General features: G+C 45.4%; 1 protein-coding gene across 7 annotated transcripts in view; it reads right to left on the bottom strand.

The window, feature by feature from the left end:
• Nucleotides 1-320: 320 nt before the first annotated feature.
• The window catches only part of LOC115532047 (cingulin-like protein 1), a 29061-nt gene continuing 10509 nt past the window's right edge, over nt 321-18872 (bottom strand). For 4 of the 7 annotated variants that reach the window (XM_030341509.1, XM_030341510.1, XM_030341506.1 and 1 more), the window contains exons 4-22: nt 16369-16489; nt 15690-15899; nt 12304-12861; nt 11300-11584; nt 10838-10936; nt 10351-10530; nt 9434-9532; nt 8806-8864; nt 8573-8720; nt 8069-8173; nt 7837-7989; nt 7547-7714; nt 7019-7192; nt 6753-6842; nt 6571-6654; nt 6095-6213; nt 5363-5471; nt 4856-5019; nt 321-2399 (exon numbers count right to left, since the gene is read on the bottom strand). In XM_030341509.1, the coding sequence (XP_030197369.1) occupies nt 2294-2399; nt 4856-5019; nt 5363-5471; nt 6095-6213; nt 6571-6654; nt 6753-6842; nt 7019-7192; nt 7547-7714; nt 7837-7989; nt 8069-8173; nt 8573-8720; nt 8806-8864; nt 9434-9532; nt 10351-10530; nt 10838-10936; nt 11300-11584; nt 12304-12861; nt 15690-15728 (2739 nt within the window). In that variant the 5' untranslated portion in view covers nt 15729-15899; nt 16369-16489 and the 3' untranslated portion in view covers nt 321-2293. The remainder of the gene's footprint in view (nt 2400-4855; nt 5020-5362; nt 5472-6094; nt 6214-6570; nt 6655-6752; nt 6843-7018; nt 7193-7546; nt 7715-7836; nt 7990-8068; nt 8174-8572; nt 8721-8805; nt 8865-9433; nt 9533-10350; nt 10531-10837; nt 10937-11299; nt 11585-12303; nt 12862-15689; nt 15900-16368; nt 16490-18872) is intronic. The other 3 variants (XM_030341507.1, XM_030341505.1, XM_030341508.1) reach the window with 3 other exon arrangements.

Raw genomic sequence — 18872 nt, 5'->3', positions numbered from 1 at the left:
GGTACTGTTTCTGTGTCAGCTACAATTATTTAACAATTTTGCATTCTGGATTATTTTTGGGGATATCTTTTTTGAAAGAAAAAAAAAAGACTATTTATTACAAATTGATTTATTATGACAATTTGCCGTCTTTAAGGAATCGCAAATGTCCTTGTAAATCAAACTCAAACCCCTTACCCTTACACCTCTAATGCTATGCTCTACTAGAAGAGCTATAGGGTACATAGTGTAATTAAATTGGGATAATTCCATCGATAGTCATTGTGAATGCTATTATGTACAATACTAATATACATAATATAACAGCGATCCAGACAATGGAGTTTACATTCATAGCTTTATTTAATAAAGAAAGATATACCTGAAATAAAATACAATGGCCAAAAAATGTGATAGCCCTCTAGAGAAATGCCTTTAGCCTCAGATATGAATTCTGTGGAACATGACACACATAGAAGATTAATGACAGATTTTTAAACCACAGGGACAGCTAGCTTGGTAGGTTACAAACCAATGTAAACAGAGCGTATAGCAGCAGGCTATACAAATACGATGCATGTTTTGAGCAAAAGACATAGAGTTAAGAACCTCTCATCGACTATTACCAACAGACTTAAAAAAAAAGAAGCATAACAGTTTTCTTTAACTACTACAATGTGTTAAAAATAAAAACTCAAATATTCTATCACCAAAGCTCCTCAAATAGTACATAGAACGGGTGTCTATAAATCATTATCTGATTTGTAGGTATTCCACATTAGTCACACCCACTAGAAAGTAGACAATTTCACATTAAAACCATTCTTACCATACATGCTGTGTACCTTGTATATAAAGTAAGGAGGTTAAACTCCTGAGATAGACAGAATAATTCATGCAAGGCAACACAAATCACACATTTACTCTCAAGCAAGAAACCAAGCCCACAACTTTTCCACACAATATGACAATATGGCATAAAATGAGTACAGTATGAATTAATATTGATTTACAATACTAATTAATATTAAGCTTACAGAGGACAGCCATGACTGGTTGTCTATCACTGATAGAAAAGCGTCCAGATATTTTCATGATGACTTATTTATGACTGGATGTCCAAAACAACATTTTAATACAAAGTTTAATGGGGAAGCATAGTTAGTTCTGATGTTTCTTAAAAAATCTTCTTAACGAGTTCGACACTTGCTACATACATGAATGGATTCAGGCTACCCACCGCTTACAGTAAAGAATGATCAATCTCCTCTCAATGATTACGTCCCCCATAGAAAAAAACAAAACAAAAAAAATTGAAAATATTCTTCAATTTATAAAAATAACACAAAATTAATTCAATATAAATAAAGTAATCGGGGCAACGGGGAAAATCAAAAAAAGTTCAAATGAAAATTCATTAGTCCCTGTCCCATAATACAGGACCCCGAGTGCCAGGGCTGGCCAGCACGGGGCCCAACAAGGGGCCCAGCCAGGGGCCAGACACAGGATCCACACGGGGCTCAACACGGGGCCCAGCTTGGGGCCCCACTCGTAGCAAAAACAAATCGACGATGGTGACGATAGTTAAAAGCAGGCAGGGAAATCTGCGAGACCTTAAATCAGTGTGTTATCGATTTGTATATCGTGCTGCAGACAAGAAAATCGATCACAGTCGCGGATTAGTTCATTGTGATCACTCGGTAGGAACTATGGTGTATCAAACATATAAACATGGCCGCAGCAGGCATGAGAAGAGTAAGCCTCCATGCCAGTGAAGCTAGGGCCCCTTGATTTCATTGAGCTCTTTGTTTTGTTTTTTTACGGGCCGTTCCCCGGGGCACTGGCCCCTACTGCCCCCCCTCTCGGTGTCCCGGCCATGTTGTCCCCAGGACCGCTGACCTTCTCAGAATCTCAAGACATGGAATACATGGAAATACTGCATGTAATGCGTGTACATTACAACAGAGGACTACTAAAGATCGCTTCAAGGAGGGGACGAAGAGAAGCACAAGAAGGAATCCGGACAGAGCAGTAGTTGAGGTTTCGTGAAGGAGCTTCCGTAAAAGTTTTGTTAGAAGAATAAAAAAAATACCACAGGGGGGTGAGGCAGTATCTATCTGTGTTTATTTTTTACTTACAATTTAAACTAACTAATTAATAAATGTTTTCAACCTCTTTAAATTTTTATTTTTTATTTTGTCTTTTGTTTGGATGGTTTCTTATGCGAATGCTAGCTGGTTTCTGTGTTTTAAAGCCCAGTTTGAATCTAGTCCATGAGACAGAGTGCTCCAGCATGAAGGGCGCAGGTAGGAGACTAGACCATGGCTAGCTGCTCTTTCTCCAAAGGCTCGTCTTCGTCCATGCTCAGGTCCAAGCGCAGGCTGTCCAGAGTCTGCCTCATCTTCATAGATTCCTTACGTCTGGGGAAGAAATTAGACAAGCAGTCCATCCATCAATCCCTACATCAATCAACATCTGCATGCGTCAGTCAAGTTGTTTGTGTAGTTGTTAATAATACTGAACTTTATTTAACTTTAGCACCTATAAAAAGACTAAGTGCATGTTAACTTATTAACCATTTACATTACTGACATTGTAGTCCCTAATGAGCCAGTTAGTAAATTACTGACATGTTGCCATCCAACTTAGTATGGGGCAGTTTTACAGCAGCTGGGCTGTTTGGGACACCAGGTGTAAGAGGGTAGTAGTTATGTATCGTTCACAGAGCATGAAGAAGCGACAGGATTTCTGTGACCAAGTGGTAGCATATATTGAGAATCATAGAGGACCTTAAATAGAGCCCTGCGGTACGCCATAGGAAATATTAGCTGTAGAGGAAGAGTATTTACCTGTAGTAACTGCAGAGTCTCTTTCTTAAAGGTATGAATACAATCATTGATAAAATGGAAGCTTAGAGATGGGTCAGTTGCTGGTAAAAACCAATGGATCCATGTTTGTTATTTTTTTTAACTGGCTGGACTACAGTGTGTTTAAAAGCAGAAGGGACAGAGTCACTCAATAGGGAGCTGTAGATTGATAAAATATTGGGTCCAACAGCGTCAATGACCTCCTGGAGCAATTTTGTGGTGATAACACCAAGGGTGCAAGTGCTAGGTTCCACGTGAGTAATGGTATGGTTTCTAATTACCAAAAGAAAGGTTTCAAACTGCTTAAATAATTTCAAAAAGTGGTTAGAGGGAACTTTTTGCTGTCCTTGACTTTGTTGATACAATTCTCTCAGGGGATATCTATGTTGAAAGACCGGGGGAGGGTTGATAAAGCAGATGCAAATAAAATGATAGAAACATCAAACCTTCCAAATGCTAAGCTATTAATATATATATATCAGTGGCGGCTGGTGGTTTTTAAAGTGAGGGAGGAAGGACTGCGCGCTTGGTTGCCATTGGCCTGCTTGCACTGATAGTGGCCTATTGTTGCATAAGTATGTGACACTCAAGTTGTTTCAGGGTGTTTCGGTGAACTACAACATCGCAGGATGGGATAATTATGTGAATTGATATAAATCCACAAGTGGCAGCATTGTACTTTGAAAGCTGGTGGAAAGCATGTCTTGGACTGCAAGGGCAGAAGGAAAGGATGCAAAGCCAATTAGTCAAATCAGGCCTACTCTTGATTTGTAAAACTAAATAAAGAAATCTGGGCATATCATTGGGCCTATTTTACCCCTCAATGACTGAAGCTATTGTAATTTGGCTATGTTTATTTTCAGCTACAATTGTTTTAAGAAAAATAAAGACACAATACCAAAAGTGATGCCATTTAAAATGCTTCATGCTCTGAATCATTCACTAACATCCTTTCCACAATATCAAAAAGAACTGTAAGAGTAATAAACAATTAAACAAACAACAAGAACATTATTTCACAACTATTTTCATGGGCTGTAAGCCTAACATTGTTTGGGGCAAATGTGGATGCTAAGGGATGTTTCAAAATGTTGGTCATGGTGTTAAGCCAATTAAGATTGAGGGACTTCATTTATACATCAAGTCAACCCTCCTCGCGGGCTCCACCGCTCGGCCGCGGCAGCCCGGCCGCAGGCTCCACAGACCGGCCAATATAAGCGATCAGAGCCGCAATGTACCGCAACGAACAGTAGCGCACCGCTCGGTGCAAACGAGGCATTCGACTGAGCGGGTTCGTTGGTTCTCGTAGCATAGACTTGAGGGGATAACCCCTCCCTCTGGGAGGGGTTATCTCCCGGAGGCTCCACAGCCAGGACTCCTGCTTATTGGTTCGTAGCGCAACCAGGGCTTCAGCCTATTTTTGAATAGACGTAGGCGGGATCCGGATCCCTTAGCTAGTCACACCCACTCAGAGGAGAACGTTCCTTCTCTCTCCCATTGAACCCCATGTTATTCACCGGCCGCCAACATTTTCGGGGAACTGAATGGCAGTCAATGGAGGCTGAGGGAGGAACGTCCTCCCTGAAGTAATTGTCAAAAGGCGATAGGGGGTGCTAATGTCCCTTTACCCAGGGAAACGAACATAACAGATACAAAGGCATTAAAGTAGTCTGGACAATCTACATTTATTATACTCAACAATGTTAAGGAGGATCTTCCTCCCTCTCCTCACTGGAGAAGTCTCCACTGATATATATCCAAATGTCATTATAAATATGTAGTTTGGTATTATTCCATTTTCCCTCATATATCTCTTATATGTATTTTTACTTATTGAAGTGTTGGTGCCGGAGTAGTGTCTGTTGTGGCTATATTGCTGTGTTTACGTCTGTGTTATTGTTGTGTATTTTCATCGTCTGGAGGTGCTGGTCCAGTAGTGTGTGTTGTAGTGTATATGTTGTTATTATCCTTTTTTTTGTTTGTTTATTAAGTTGTAATGCTGTGTTTACTTCGTCTGGATGTTCTGGTCGAGGAGCTGTCTCTGTAGCCTCCCTGCGGCCTCTCTCTCCTCAGCCAGCTCCCGCTGGGCGTGGCGGTACTGCGTATCCTTCCGACCCGTCTCCTCCTCCGCCTCGTTCAGCTGCCGCTTCAGTGCTCGGATACGTTGGGTCATCTGGAGGTCACAGGCCAGGGTTACATTGGGCGCTAACCCATTGGACGCCACCCCGCCCGCCTTTAAACCACTATCCGCCGACCCACTAGCTGCTAACACATTAGCCACTAACTCACCAGCCACCAGCCCACTAACGTTCAGCCGTAACTCAGTAGCTGTTAAGTCACTGACCGTTAACCAATTAGCTGCTAACATTAGCTACTGACTTGTTAGCCACTAACTCAGTAGCTGCTACCTCATCAGGTGCTCACTGTTCTCCTACAGACAGAACATGAAACCAAACCAAAATGTATTATAGGTGTGTATAGGCGTTTGCGTGGGGGTGTGCGAGTGTGTGTCCTACCAGGTCTTTCTGTTCAGTAGAAATCCGGTGCTCCTCCTCCATCTGGTCACTGAGCTCACAGATTTTCCTCTCCAGCTTGTTGACATTGTTGCTCAGCACCAATTTGTTCCTACACACCACACACACACATAGATAACATTAACGCATGCTAACACTATCAAAATGCTTACGCAAATGCAGAGTTCTTCAAAGAAAGTAGTCCAATCCCGGATCGCTTTTAACTCACTTTATTTGTTAAAGTATTTCGGTATGGTAACTACGGAGCAAAAGGAGGGGAAGCGTGTCTAACACGTGCTGAGCGACTCCCAGCTGATCAAAAACTATAACCCTTAGTCTGAGCTACTTGGAGTTTCTCATTCGTTTTACTTTTCTGTAGACTGTTATGGTCAGATCCACATGGCCTGTGTGAAGTGGGCGGAGCCGGTGTGACGTATTAGCCTCGGCTTCCTCACTTGTCTGAGGTGCTGCCTTCTGTGGATGGAGCCGCTATTGCAGCATTCAGAAAGGTCCTGCTCCCCTTGTGGCTATGTATAGTATTTACGGCTTATATGTTTGGTCCTGCTTCCTAGAGGCTAAGTGGGGGCAGCTCATGTTCTTAAAATACGTAACACAAACAAATCCTCACATTAGCACACATGGTTACATTAACATTTGTTAACATTACATCATGCCTACATTAACACACTATCATTAGCACGACAGACAGACAGACAGACTGATGGGCAGACTGACCGCTCCTCGGCCCTCAGGGCGTTCTCCAGCTCTTTGACGCGTCCCTCTGACTTGGAGATGACGTCCTCCTGCACCCTGGAGCTGTGCAGCTCCTCCACCTCCAGACGTAGCCCTCGCAGCTGGTGGGGGAGGTGGAGGTGGCACAAGTGGAAGGGATGGAGGAGGTGGTAGTCGTGGGGATGGTGGTGAAGATGGGGATGATGGTGGAATATATGGTGGAGGTGGAGATGGTGAACATATATAAAACATTAGTTAAGACCATATCAAGAAAAGTCATGAAAGTTCTGTAATATAGTGATACCACACAAACACACACACGCACACACACACATACACACACACACACAGACACACACACACACACACACACACACACACACACACACACACACACACACACACACACACACACACACACACACACACACACACACACACACAAACACACACATACACACACACACACACACGCCTACCTGGCGTTCCATGGAGACCTTCTCACTGTCCAGTTGTTCGCTCAGATGTTGCTCCTGGATCACCTTCTGCTGTAGCTGTTCCATCTGGAAACACAAGAAACATTACCGACTCCTATCATCCCTCTGTCTAACACCACCACCCACTCAGATAACATATTGGTTGTTCTATGTCATATGCAGACCTGTTCGAGGGCTCGCTTGTGCTTGGCGGCCCATCTCTGCTCGCTGTCGTTGACCTCCTCCAGGTCTGTCTCCAGGTCGATCATCTTCTCCTGGAAGACCAGCAGAAAACGATGCTTTTATCTAAATATCTATCGATCCATCGGTCCATCCATCTATCCACCATAACATTCAGTAGTGGTAGTACCAGTATTGGTGGAAGAACTACGAGTAATAGTGGTTTAACAAATAGAAGTAGTGATACTATTAATAATAGCAGTAGTCTCACCTGAGCAGTCTTGAGTTGCTTGGCGACGTCCTCTCTGGCCTGGTTGGCGGTCTGGAGCTCCATGTGCAGGTCGTCTACGGTCCGCTCGGCCTGCTTACACTGCAGTTGGAGACGTTCTCTCTGCTGGATTTCGTCCTCCAGGTCCCGCTCCTTATCAATCAGCTTACCTGACACCTGCACAGGTAAACACCCAGGTAAACATGTGTGTCTCACTGTGTGTATTGTACAGGGGTGTATCTGTGTGTAGTGTACAGGTGTGTCCTGTACATATGTGTACAGGTGTGTCTTGTACAGGTGTGTAAAGATGTGTACAGGTGTGAAGTGTACAGGAGTATACAGGTGTGTCTTGTATAGGTGTGTACAGGTGTGTAGTGTACAGGTGTGTACAGATGTGTACAGATGTGCACAGGTGTGTACTGTACAAGTGTGTCGTTGATAGGTGTGTACAGGTGTGACTTTTACAGGTGTGTCCAGTGTAGCAGTGTCCAGTTGTGTCTAGGTGTGTAGTGTCCAGGTGTGTCTCCTCACCTCTCCCTGTAGCCTGACCACGATGGCCTCGACTCTCAGGAGCTCCTGGTCCTTCTCCAGCAGAGTCTCCTCCAGCTCCTCCAGCCTCAGCTGCGCGTCCTGACGCAGCTTCTGCTGCAGGTTCAACTCTGCCCCCGCCTGGGTCGACTGCAGAATAGCGCTTCCAAGCTGTAAGACACATGGAAACATGAGTCGATTAGTGATAGTTGAATACATTGAACTCACTTTGAACAAATATAATCGGTGGTGATTTGCCGGACAGACAGACAAGCCGATAGATATTCCTCTACCTCCTCCTCGAGCCTGGAGATGGTGCAGCTCTGCTCGGAGGTCCTCTTGTCTCGGGTCTCCCTGTTCACCTCCATCTCCTCCACTTTCCTTTCCGCCAGCCACAGCTTCTCCGCCATGGTCTGGGCATGCTGCGTCTGCTTATCCAGGTTCTCCTGCTCAGACAAGACCCAACGTCACCCTAATGCAACTCCCACTTTCAATGTACCATCAGTCCCAGACAGACAGACAGACCTCTGCATCCTGTATCTTGTTCTTGAGTGACTGCTGCAGGAAGTTGAAGGCGTATTCCTGAGTGTTGGCTTCCACCATCACATCCCGTGCCTCCTTCATTTCCACCTGCACAGAACCACACTTTGAGTCATGATGTCATCATCACAGAACCACACTTTGAGTCGATGTCATCATCACAGGACCACTCTGACTCATGATGTCATCATCACAGAACCACACCACCAGTCATGATGTCATCATCACAGAACCACATCGTGAATCATGATGGCATCATCAGAGAACCACACTGATTCATGTTGTCATCATCACAGAACCACACCACCAGTCATGATGTCATCATCACAGAACCACACTGACAGTCAGCATGTCATCATCAAAGAGCCACGCGCACATTCATGATGTCATCATCACAGAACCACACCTCCAGTTATGATGTCATCATCACAGAACCACACTCACATTCAGGATGTTATCATCACAGAGCCACACATTGATCAAACATACCTCCAGCTGTCTGTATTTCTCAGCCATGACCTGGCTCTCTCTCTCCAGCTCCATTAAGTGCTCTCTAATCCGCTTGTTGTCATTGGTCAGCTGAGCGTTGGTCCTCAGCAGATCCTCATTGTTCACCAGGAGATTGCGCATCTCAAACCTGATTGGTCAGAAGATAGTCACTACAACATCAATGGTTCAAATACATCTACAAAGAAGAAGAAGAAAAAAAGTTGAAGTCATACCTTATCTGATTTCTCTCCTTCTCCATCTCTACACTCTCTGCTTCAAGAAACGTGTTCCGCTAACACACACACACACACACACACACACACACACACACACACACACACACACACACACACACACACACACACACACACACACACACACACACACACACACACACACACACACACACACACACACACAATCAGTATGTATGCAGGTGGCTAAGCCCCTCTGTTGGCCCATGTCCAGTAGCTGACTAAATACTCCTACCAACCCGTGTTCTACCTGGAGAGTTATAAAGGCTTCAGAAAACCAGTTCTGTGTGGTTTGGGCTGCTTCTGCTCTACTTAAAGAACTGTTGTTTGTCCATGGTTTCCGTTGGAAACACCAGCCAGCTGCTCATATATATATATTAAAGTCAGGAATTGTTGGGGGGCTATGATAATCTTGGTGGTATTGATATACTTGGTGGTATTTGGTAGTAATACGTTAAGTAATACATATTAACAATAATACACAGTATTACATAGTAATACACAATAAGTGTCAATACATTGGGGGTAGTGATACCGTGTGTTATTTATTGAAGTGGTGTATAATGAGCTGGTGTATGAAGGAGCTTCTCTGTGGATCTTCTCTTACCTTCTGGATGGTGTCCAGCTGTTTGGTCAGTTCTTCTATAAAGTCCCGTCTGTTTGGATTTCCCAGAGTGGCTGACCGCAGGGGCATGTGATTAACAACCTGCAGACACAACATATCAACATCTATACCAACACTATCAACCAAGTAGTCCACCAAACACTCTTTGGACTTTGAATCATATATCTATTATCTATCTTCGATACATATGTACATATCTGAATCTTGTTTGTCCGTCGGTCTGTCTGTTTGTCTACCGAGAAGTAAGCATATTGCATGACTGGCAGTGCCGTGTTTGTAATTTACCAACAGCACCGTCAGTTCTATATGTATCGGTTCTGCTACACTACTGATTGGGGTGGAGAGAGTTATGTATCCGATTTAGAGAGTTGGGAACCAGATGAGGAGAGTGTGAGGACCTGTTAGAGGACTTGTGGTATGAGGAACTGTTAGAGGACCTGTGGTGTGTGGACCTGTTAGAGGACCTGTGGTATGAGGACCTGTTAGAGGACCTGTGGTCTGAGGACCTGTAATGAGAGGACCTGTTAGAGGACCTGTGGTATGAGGACCTGTTAGAGGACCTGTGGTGTGAGGACCTGTTAGAGGACCTGTAGTGTGAGGACCTGTTAGAGGACCTGTGGTGTGAGGACCTGTTAGAGGACCTGTGGTGTGAGGACCTGTTAGAGGACCTGTGACGAGGGTACCTGTGATGTGAGGACCTGTTAGAGGACCTGTTAGAGGACCTGTGGTATGAGGACCTGTTAGAGGACCTGTGGTGTGAGGACCTGTTAGAGGACCTGTTAGAGGACCTGTGGTATGAGGACCTGTTAGAGGACCTGTGGTATGAGGACCTGTTAGAGGACCTGTGGTGAGAGTACCTGTGGTGTGAGGACCTGTTAGAGGACCTGTGGTGAGAGTACCTGTGGTGTGAACCCCACGTTGTTGGGGCCCTCTGGCCTGCGGCCACTCCTCAGGGTGTCGTAGGTGGAGAAGCGGGCCCGGTGGGGCACGTTGCCCAGACTGCTGCCGTGCACGGGGCTGGTGCTGCGGCTGTTGAAGGTGTACAGGTTCATCTCCGACGTGGCCGGAGACAGCCGCCCCTGCAGGACCGGAGGAGCACACAGCAATGTGAGGGAGGAGGGGGGGAGGAAGTCTTAAACCGCACAGCCACAGTGGTCAATGGAAGCAACACAACAATATTCCTGAGGTATCAATCATGGCAAAATATTTTGTCTTTATAGCTCATCACTCAAGGTTCGATATTTAAAAGTAAACAAACTCTAGAAACAAACCATAAGCAGGAAGTGACATAAGAATTTCGGACAATCATCGAGAACAATTTCAGTAGCCATCAGCATTATGTGGTTCCGTGTGTTTGGTGTATTTGTGTATTAAACTGGGCCTGACCTTAAAGTCTGACACGCGGTTGGGGGGGTTGAAGTCCATGGAGGCGGAGTTGGAGTACGGACTCTGGAATACCCTCGGGGGACTCTCAAAGCCCCCCTGCTAAGACAAGTCAGGACATGTTAAAACGTGAAAACATTAATACATTTAAACATTCAAAAACGATGTGTAGTACTAGTACTACCACTGTTTATAGTATGAATGCTTCTATTGTATACGAATTTAGTATACGATATTATTTTATATTTCTAATAATACTGCTACTAGGAACTGTAATCCCTTTTGGATCCACTAGATGTCAATCATGATTCGCTCTTTAAGTTTGGCCCTTCACATATTTCTGATATTTATGATTCACGAGCCTGGACTAAACGCTCTATAATCGCCTTAACACACACACACACACACACACACACACACACACACACACACACACACACACACACACACACACACATCACCCACCCGGTCTGACATGGTGTCCCAGTCTCTGGAGGCCAGGGACTCCAGGGACCCTCTGTAGTTGGTGGTCCCCAGACGGGAGGGCTCCCAGGGGGTCAGCCGCGGGCTGTTCTCCCCGGCGCCGCGCCGCTGGGGATCCGGGCTCCTCCTCAGCCCGTTGCCCGTGTTCTGGACCAGGTTGAGCTGGAACTTGGGGTTGGGGCTGGGCCCCGAGACGGAGCTCCTGGGGGTGATGGGCTCCTCTTCTGAGGCTGGGCTGTTAGGCTTGGAGGAGTCGAACTCAGACTCCTGGAGAGGGAAAGAGAGAGAGAGAGAGAGAGAGAGAGAGAGAGAGAGAGAGAGAGAGAAGGAGGTTGAGATAGGAAAAGGGGGAGGGAAAGGGACATTAATAAACAACACATATCTATGTATACATAAAAAATGCAGAATCCCTGTCAAATTAGTTTTTTTTGATATTACCACCCTGACCAGTAAGAGAGGCGTGTGGAATCATCGCGTACAAATACAACAAAGAATCAAACGTGGTGAAGGGTGAAGACACAACAAGGTGAAGATTAGTGGTGGTTTATTTGAGAAGCATCTCCTCAAGGTGTTACTGATCAGATAGAGCCATGCTGTAGTGAGTTCAGTGATTGGTTGCAGAATAGTGACACAACACTTAGGTGTGAGGCTGGGATTGAGGGTCAGGGTTCGCTTTGATTCGATGATTGATTCGCTCTGATTGGTTGACGGTAAAGCGGATGCGCTCCAATGATTGGCCTCCTGTGGGTTCCTGTGTTGATGATTGCATGCGGTGGTGCAGTGATGGGGGTGGAGCAGTGAGGTGGTGCGGTCATGCGTTGGTGTAACCACGTGTTGTTACAGCTACGCGTTGGCGATAGCATGCGTTCGTGGGGTGGAGACGCCGTGGAGGGGAGGAATCAAACTCTGTGCCTCCTGGCTGCCAGGTGAAGTCATTGATTCGGTGGGACGGGGGACTGCGTCTTGTTTATTACACGGCAACGTACCGAACTCAGCGAGCCCAGTCCCGAGTCGTGCCGGGAGGCGGAGTCTGGACCAGCAGGACTCCTGTCTGCAGGTTTACTTGCTTGCTCGGCGGCCATCTTGTGAGCGGCGGCCATCTTGTGAGCGGCGTCCTCTGAACTCTCGTTGTCCTTCAGCGGGGAGGTGATGATGATGGAGGGGACGGGGCTGTCCAGAGAACCGGTCGCAGCCGACCCCTGACATGACCCGACTTCCTCGGAGGATGGCGGGCTAGAGTGTTTAAACACTGAGTCTAGAGGGGCGTTCATTCGGGGGTCCGGCCCTGCTCCCAGAGTCGGTACACTAGATGGGGCGGCGCTCTGTGGGGACCCGGGCGCCCGGTCTGAGAACCTGCTGATGAGGTTCTTCACACTGGTGCAGCGGGTGAGGTTAGAGGTCTGAGGCCTCTTCTTCAGATGGCTCCTCCAGACCAACTCGTCGTCTCTGAGAGGGGACTGATGGAGGACCGTGAGGGCCGGGTGGGAGGGCTTTGGGGGAGGTGATGTCACACCGGGGGGTAGTGATTGGTCACTCTTCTTGTCCTTTAAAGAGTGGGCACAACAGAGTGATGCATCCCACAAAGAATAGTAAAATGTGTTAACAGGTGAAAGTGTGTTCCCACTCAGTAAATCCAATGAGAATCCATCTAGATCAGTCGACCAACCCATCTAAAATGTGTGCAAGCCTGTATGCAAGTGTGTGTGTGTGTATGGGTGTGAGTTTGTGTGTGTGTGTGTTTGTGGGGTGGATGTATCATTAGAATGGTGTTTGTTTCTGTTGAGTACCACATGAAAATGCAGATAGATGTCTACCGACAGACAGATAGACAGATAGACAAACGGATATCAACTGTAGATAGAGAGATAGACAGATACAGCCAGCTCGGCATTAATATACAACAATTTCAGTTTAGCCAAAAAGCCACTCAAATAAATCCACCTTTAATTACCAATCCAATAAGGGAATCCACTTAGAGAAATGAAGTGGCTAGCATGGGGCTAGGAGGCCTCGTGGGTCAGTGGCCTTAATCCAGGGCCTGGCCTAGTTTGCTTCCCCAGAGATAGTCGACCCGGTCTGGGATGTCTGAGAGCCGGGGGGTGGGGTGGGGTCTCCGGGGGTGAGAATCAGTGCTAATCACCTTGGTATTAAAATGTTTACAGGCTCTGGATAGCTTAGCACTTGATAATGCTTTTAAGTGTTATTATCATTTGGGATGGAATGTGTGTGTGCGTTGGTGTGTGTGTTTGTGTGAGTGTATGTGTGTGTGGGTATGTATGCGTGATAGTGTGTGTGTGTGTGTGCGTTTGCGCGTGCATGTGCGTGCGTGCGCGTGTCTATGCGTGTGTGCGTTCGTGTGTGTGAGTGTGTGTGTGTGTGTGTATGCGTGTGCGTGCGACGTGCGTGCGTGCGTGCATGCGTGTGTGTGTGAGCGTGTGTGTGTGTGTGTGTGGTGGACCCAGGGGACCCAGTGGTCCCACTGTCCCCAGGAGCAGATGAGCTGCTGCCAGGGTGTCCGGCTGCTTCTCACAGAGCTTAGCGGGGAATTAGCGCTCCTACACTAATTAATAAACTATTTAACATAATCAACTATTTCACGTAATAAACTAATTAATGTGAACTCTGGTGGAGGCTGAGTGGTTGATGAATGGAGCCACTAAAGATATACGTGAGTGGATGGACCAACCCGTCCATTTAGCAGATGAGTGCAGATTAGTGGTTCTTTAGTTAATACAGTAATGGTGGCTCACGCTACTCAGAAAGATTACTCATTCAGTCTAAAAAGATCTCTTCGTCTCACCACAAAGTCACATTTATTCTGTATTATTAATGTCTTTCTAAATGTATTTAATAAGTTTTATTTATATGGTATGTCTGTAGGCTGAAATGGATCTTTTTTTCTTGCATTTTTCCCTTGCTGAGGCAGATTCACTTTGATTTGTTTTAAAAACGTTTACAAATTAACTCCACGTTTTCGCTTATATATGGTTTTAGGATTATGCTTTGCATAGTATAACGTTGTCTTTAGAATTTAACCAAAAGAAAATGAAAATGCATACACTAACAAAAACAAAGTGTTTGTGGAGCCTCCCTGAGCTATGTCACATGACCCCGGTCACATGACATGCTCTAGGTGGTAGACGCTGCAGACATCTTGACGTCTTTCTAATGAGAATCCCTCAGAGCCCTGTCACAACTACAAGCTCCTATAGAGCACTTGTGTGTGTGTGTGTGTGTGTGTGTGTGTGTGTGTGTGTGTGTGTGTGTGTGTGTGTGTGTGTGTGTGTGTGTGTGTGTGTGTGTGTGTGTGTGTTTGTGTGTGTGTGTGTGTGTTTGTGTCTATGTGTGTGGTTGCGTTAAGGGGTGGGGGTTATGTGTTTGCATGTTGATGGACGGGGATCTTTGTGTGTGTGTGTGTGTGTGTGTGTGTGTGTGTGTGTGTGTGTGTGTGTGTGCGTGTGCGTGGGCGTGTGTGTGTGTGTGTGTGAGGGAGAGAGAACCAGATGAGTGGCCAGATGTTATCACTGTCTATACTTCGACTGTCTGAGATAAGACACAAATGACAACACACACCGACACCGACACGACACACACACACACACACACACACACACACACACACACACACACACACACACACACACACACACACACACACATACATGCATACACATTTATGTGCGTAATCCCCCTCAACACACACACACATGTCCAGGTGCAGATGCATGCTAATGTCTTCACAGATAGATAGTTAGAACAAGGAAACATCTGTGTTCAGATAACACACACACACACACACACGCACCCACGCAAACGCATGCACACACACACACACACACACACACACACACACACACACACACACACACACACACACACACACACACACACACACACACACACACACACAAACATACATGGCCATTTCTTTGATATTAGATTGTAATTTCTATATGTAATATTGTAATTATACTTTTGTTAAATAACATTAGATGTGACATTAAAGATGGGGTATATATGTTTTAGTGCCATCTAGTGGAATAGACTTGGAATAGATTAAGGAAATATAATATTCAGAACTATGTTTTAATTTGTGTATAATCATATGAAAATTGTAATTGTTTTGTTTTCGTTAAATGACCCTTTTATATATATATTACGAGCATGCTCTGTCTTTTCACCATAAATCCCACACATTTGGTGGACGGGTTTCAGCTCAGGGCTCACGCCCCCATGGCTCACTCCCTGCAAGATGCAATTCTAAAAACTTGACCTTTAAGTGATTTCAGTCTATCCTGATAACCACAGTTGTAATAAACAAACACAAGCACCAGTTCTATCATGTTTCAGTGGAGGAGGGAGAGGAGGGTACCGTGTTGTTTTCGTGGTCCATCCCACTCTTCCCGTGCATGCTGGGAGGACAGGGCCTGATGTCCGGAGGCCGCTCGAGGTCCCGGTAGCGCTCTAGGTCTTGCTTGAGGAAGCTTGTAAGGGCGCTGACCGCTTCCTCCTGGTAGTCTAGCTCCTTTAACCGACCGCACAGGTCCGATACGGAGGCCTGGACTTCCTCGCCAACCCTCTGCTGAAGGAGAGCAGGACGGGGAGAGAAGATAAGACCGTCTACCTGAACATGTGTCTGGTAACTTATTATACTGTACAGGTAACTAACAAACATAGTCCATAAACACAACTACTATCTACTATAAGCATAAAACAAGCATAACCCTTAGACTGAACATAGCACTAGTAGAAGCATCTAGTCTAACTATCTAATCTGAACATCTAGCCTAACCCTCTAGTCTAACCATCTAGTAGTCTAACCATCTAGTCTTACCATCTAGTCGAACTACCTTGTCTAACCATCTAGTCTAACCCTGTAGTCTAAATATCTATTATTACCATACAATCTAGCCTAACTATCTAGTCTAAACATCTAGCTTAACTCTCTAGTCTTACCATCTTGCCTAACCATCAAGTCCAACCATCTAGTCTAACCATCTAGTTTCACATCCTGTTAGGCTATTCATATGATCCCTCCTGTTCTGGCTTACGCTGGATTGCTGAAGATCGCGCTTCCTGTTCACTTCCTGGTCCGCTTCTCTCTTGCTCTTCTCCTTTAGGTTCAGCAGCTCACTGGTCAACAGCTGGCGACGGCCTCTGATCTCAGCCAACCTAGACCACAGCACACACAAGATCTGACTCAGCAACACTACATCAGTAAACATCTGGTGAACCAACACTACACAGCTAAACATCTGGTAAACCAACACTACACCACTAAACATCTGGTTAACCAACACTACACCCCTAAACATCTGGTAAACCAACACTACACCACAAAACATCTGGTTAACCAAGACTACACCCCTAAACATCTGGTTAACCAACACTACACCCCTAAACATCTGGTGAACCAACACTACACAGCTAAACATCTGGTTAACCAACATTACATCACTAAACATCTGGTTAACCAACACTATACAGCTAAACATCTAGTTAACCAACACTACACCACTAAACATCTGGTTATCCAACAATCATCATCCGGTTAACCACCACTAAATATCTGGTCAACAAAAAACAATTATCTGGTTTGCCAACATTAAACATCTGGTTATCCAACACAACACAGCTAAACATCTGGTTAACCAACATTAAACATCTGGTTTGCCAACACTCAACATCTGGTTGGCCAAAACTTGACATCTGGTTGGCCAACAGTAGACCACACGTGGGTAGATTCCCCCTGAGCAGGTCTGAAGGTCTGATAGCGACAGACTAGGAGCCAGCTGCTGGCTGAGAGCCTTTTCACAACGCCCTCATAGAACAAGTGCTACCCAGGAAGTGCTGCATTATTATTGACATATACCATGGATGCAAACATAACACACACATTGAAGCAGGGCTAAAATGGAAGAGCTGCCAAACTGGCCTTAGAACTTGACAGTGTAGTTATAGAGTACAGTATCTTAAGGAAGTGTGCCAGTGACACTCAAGGCCCCCCTTCAGACACTAATCATATCAGTTAGGATTGTGTCTAGTGCCGTGTGTTCCCATGTTCCACTGGTGGTACGCGAGGGTACTGCAGGTTGTACGTTGAGTTTTATTCTTGAAGTAGACGCATAAACAATAATACTCAAATATATATTGAGAAATTAATACAAAAATGTAGCTTTGTGCATTCCATCATGTTTGATTGGTGTTCATTTCTGTTAACTTTTGTCTCTCCACTGTCTCCCACTGACCATGGCCTTCTGGCAGAAATAGTGTGTATAAAAGGGGATGCTGGCCATCTTTGCTCAGCCACTGCAGGGCAATATAGCTATGCTTGCTGTTTGCCTATGAGGTGGTCCACCAAAGGTCTTGATGACAATGTGGTGTCCCTCCTAAAGCCTGAGGTTGGGAGCCCCTGGTCTAGTGTTGCCGTGCTGCTCGTGGCTCCTCTGTGTGGGGAAGCAGTCGGTTCAGACGCCTTCCAACAGCAGGCCTGCCCTGGCAGTCCTCATGTTTGTGTTGCTCTGCTGTTTCTATTATTCCTCCCTTACTAAACTGAACACGCAATAAACACTTTCTTCTCAACTGTTTGTTGTGGTTTGGTTAGTATGACCTAGTGCAGCTAGCACTCATATCTAAAGAGAGTTGCAATGAGTTCAGATACATGTCATTAATGTACACGTAGGGGGTTAAACAGTGCAGACATAGGCCATTAATGAACGAAGTAGGGGTTAAACAGTACTGAGACAGGTCTTTAAGAAGCAGGTAGGGGTTAGACAGTACAGAGACAGGTCATTGAATACCAGGTTGGGGTTAGACAGTACAGAGACAGGTCCTTAAGGAGCAGGTAGGGGTTAGACAGTACAGTGACAGGTCATTAAGGAGCAGGTAGGGGTTAGACAGTACAGAGACAGATCCTTAAGGGGTTAGACAGTGGAGCGGGTAGTGGTTAGAGACAGTTCATTTAGGTCATCACACATTGGAGAATGACGTTAGCTTTGGGCACGGCCAGCAGAGGGTGGTAAACCACCGTTAAACAGACAGCACAGACTGCAGCTCTGTTGTTGGTTGGAAAACAAAGCACTTTGAGGAATATGTAAATATATAGCAAGGAAATATAAAGTAATCCACAGCAACTGATTTAAAAAAAACATTGCGTGTAAAGTGGTGTGTGTGTGTGTGTGTGTGTGTGTGTGTGTGTGTGTGTGTGTGTGTGTGTGTGTGTGTGTGTGTGTGTGTGTGTGTGTGTGTGTGTGTGTGTGTGTGTGTGTGTGTGTTTGTGTGTGTGTGATGTTTCCAGACAAGGTTGGATGGACCTGGACTGTTAATAATTTGAAGTATTTGAAGTATTTAGAATGCTGAGTTATTCCATGTATTTTAGCCGTTGATATGAGCAGTACAAGTAATGATTAGGTTAATGGTTTAAATCACCATGAACCTTTCGTACATATGTAGGTGTGTTTGAACACACTCACGCACACACGCAAGCTGTCAATGTGATAGTGTGAAGATAGAGAAAGATGAATGGATGGATAGGTATATTATTGTGTAACATTGT

This window comes from Gadus morhua, chromosome 19, assembly GCF_902167405.1.
Source record: "Gadus morhua chromosome 19, gadMor3.0, whole genome shotgun sequence".
In the NCBI taxonomy this organism is placed as follows: Eukaryota; Metazoa; Chordata; class Actinopteri; order Gadiformes; family Gadidae; genus Gadus; species Gadus morhua.
This window is presented reverse-complemented; position numbering and strand designations above follow the sequence as displayed.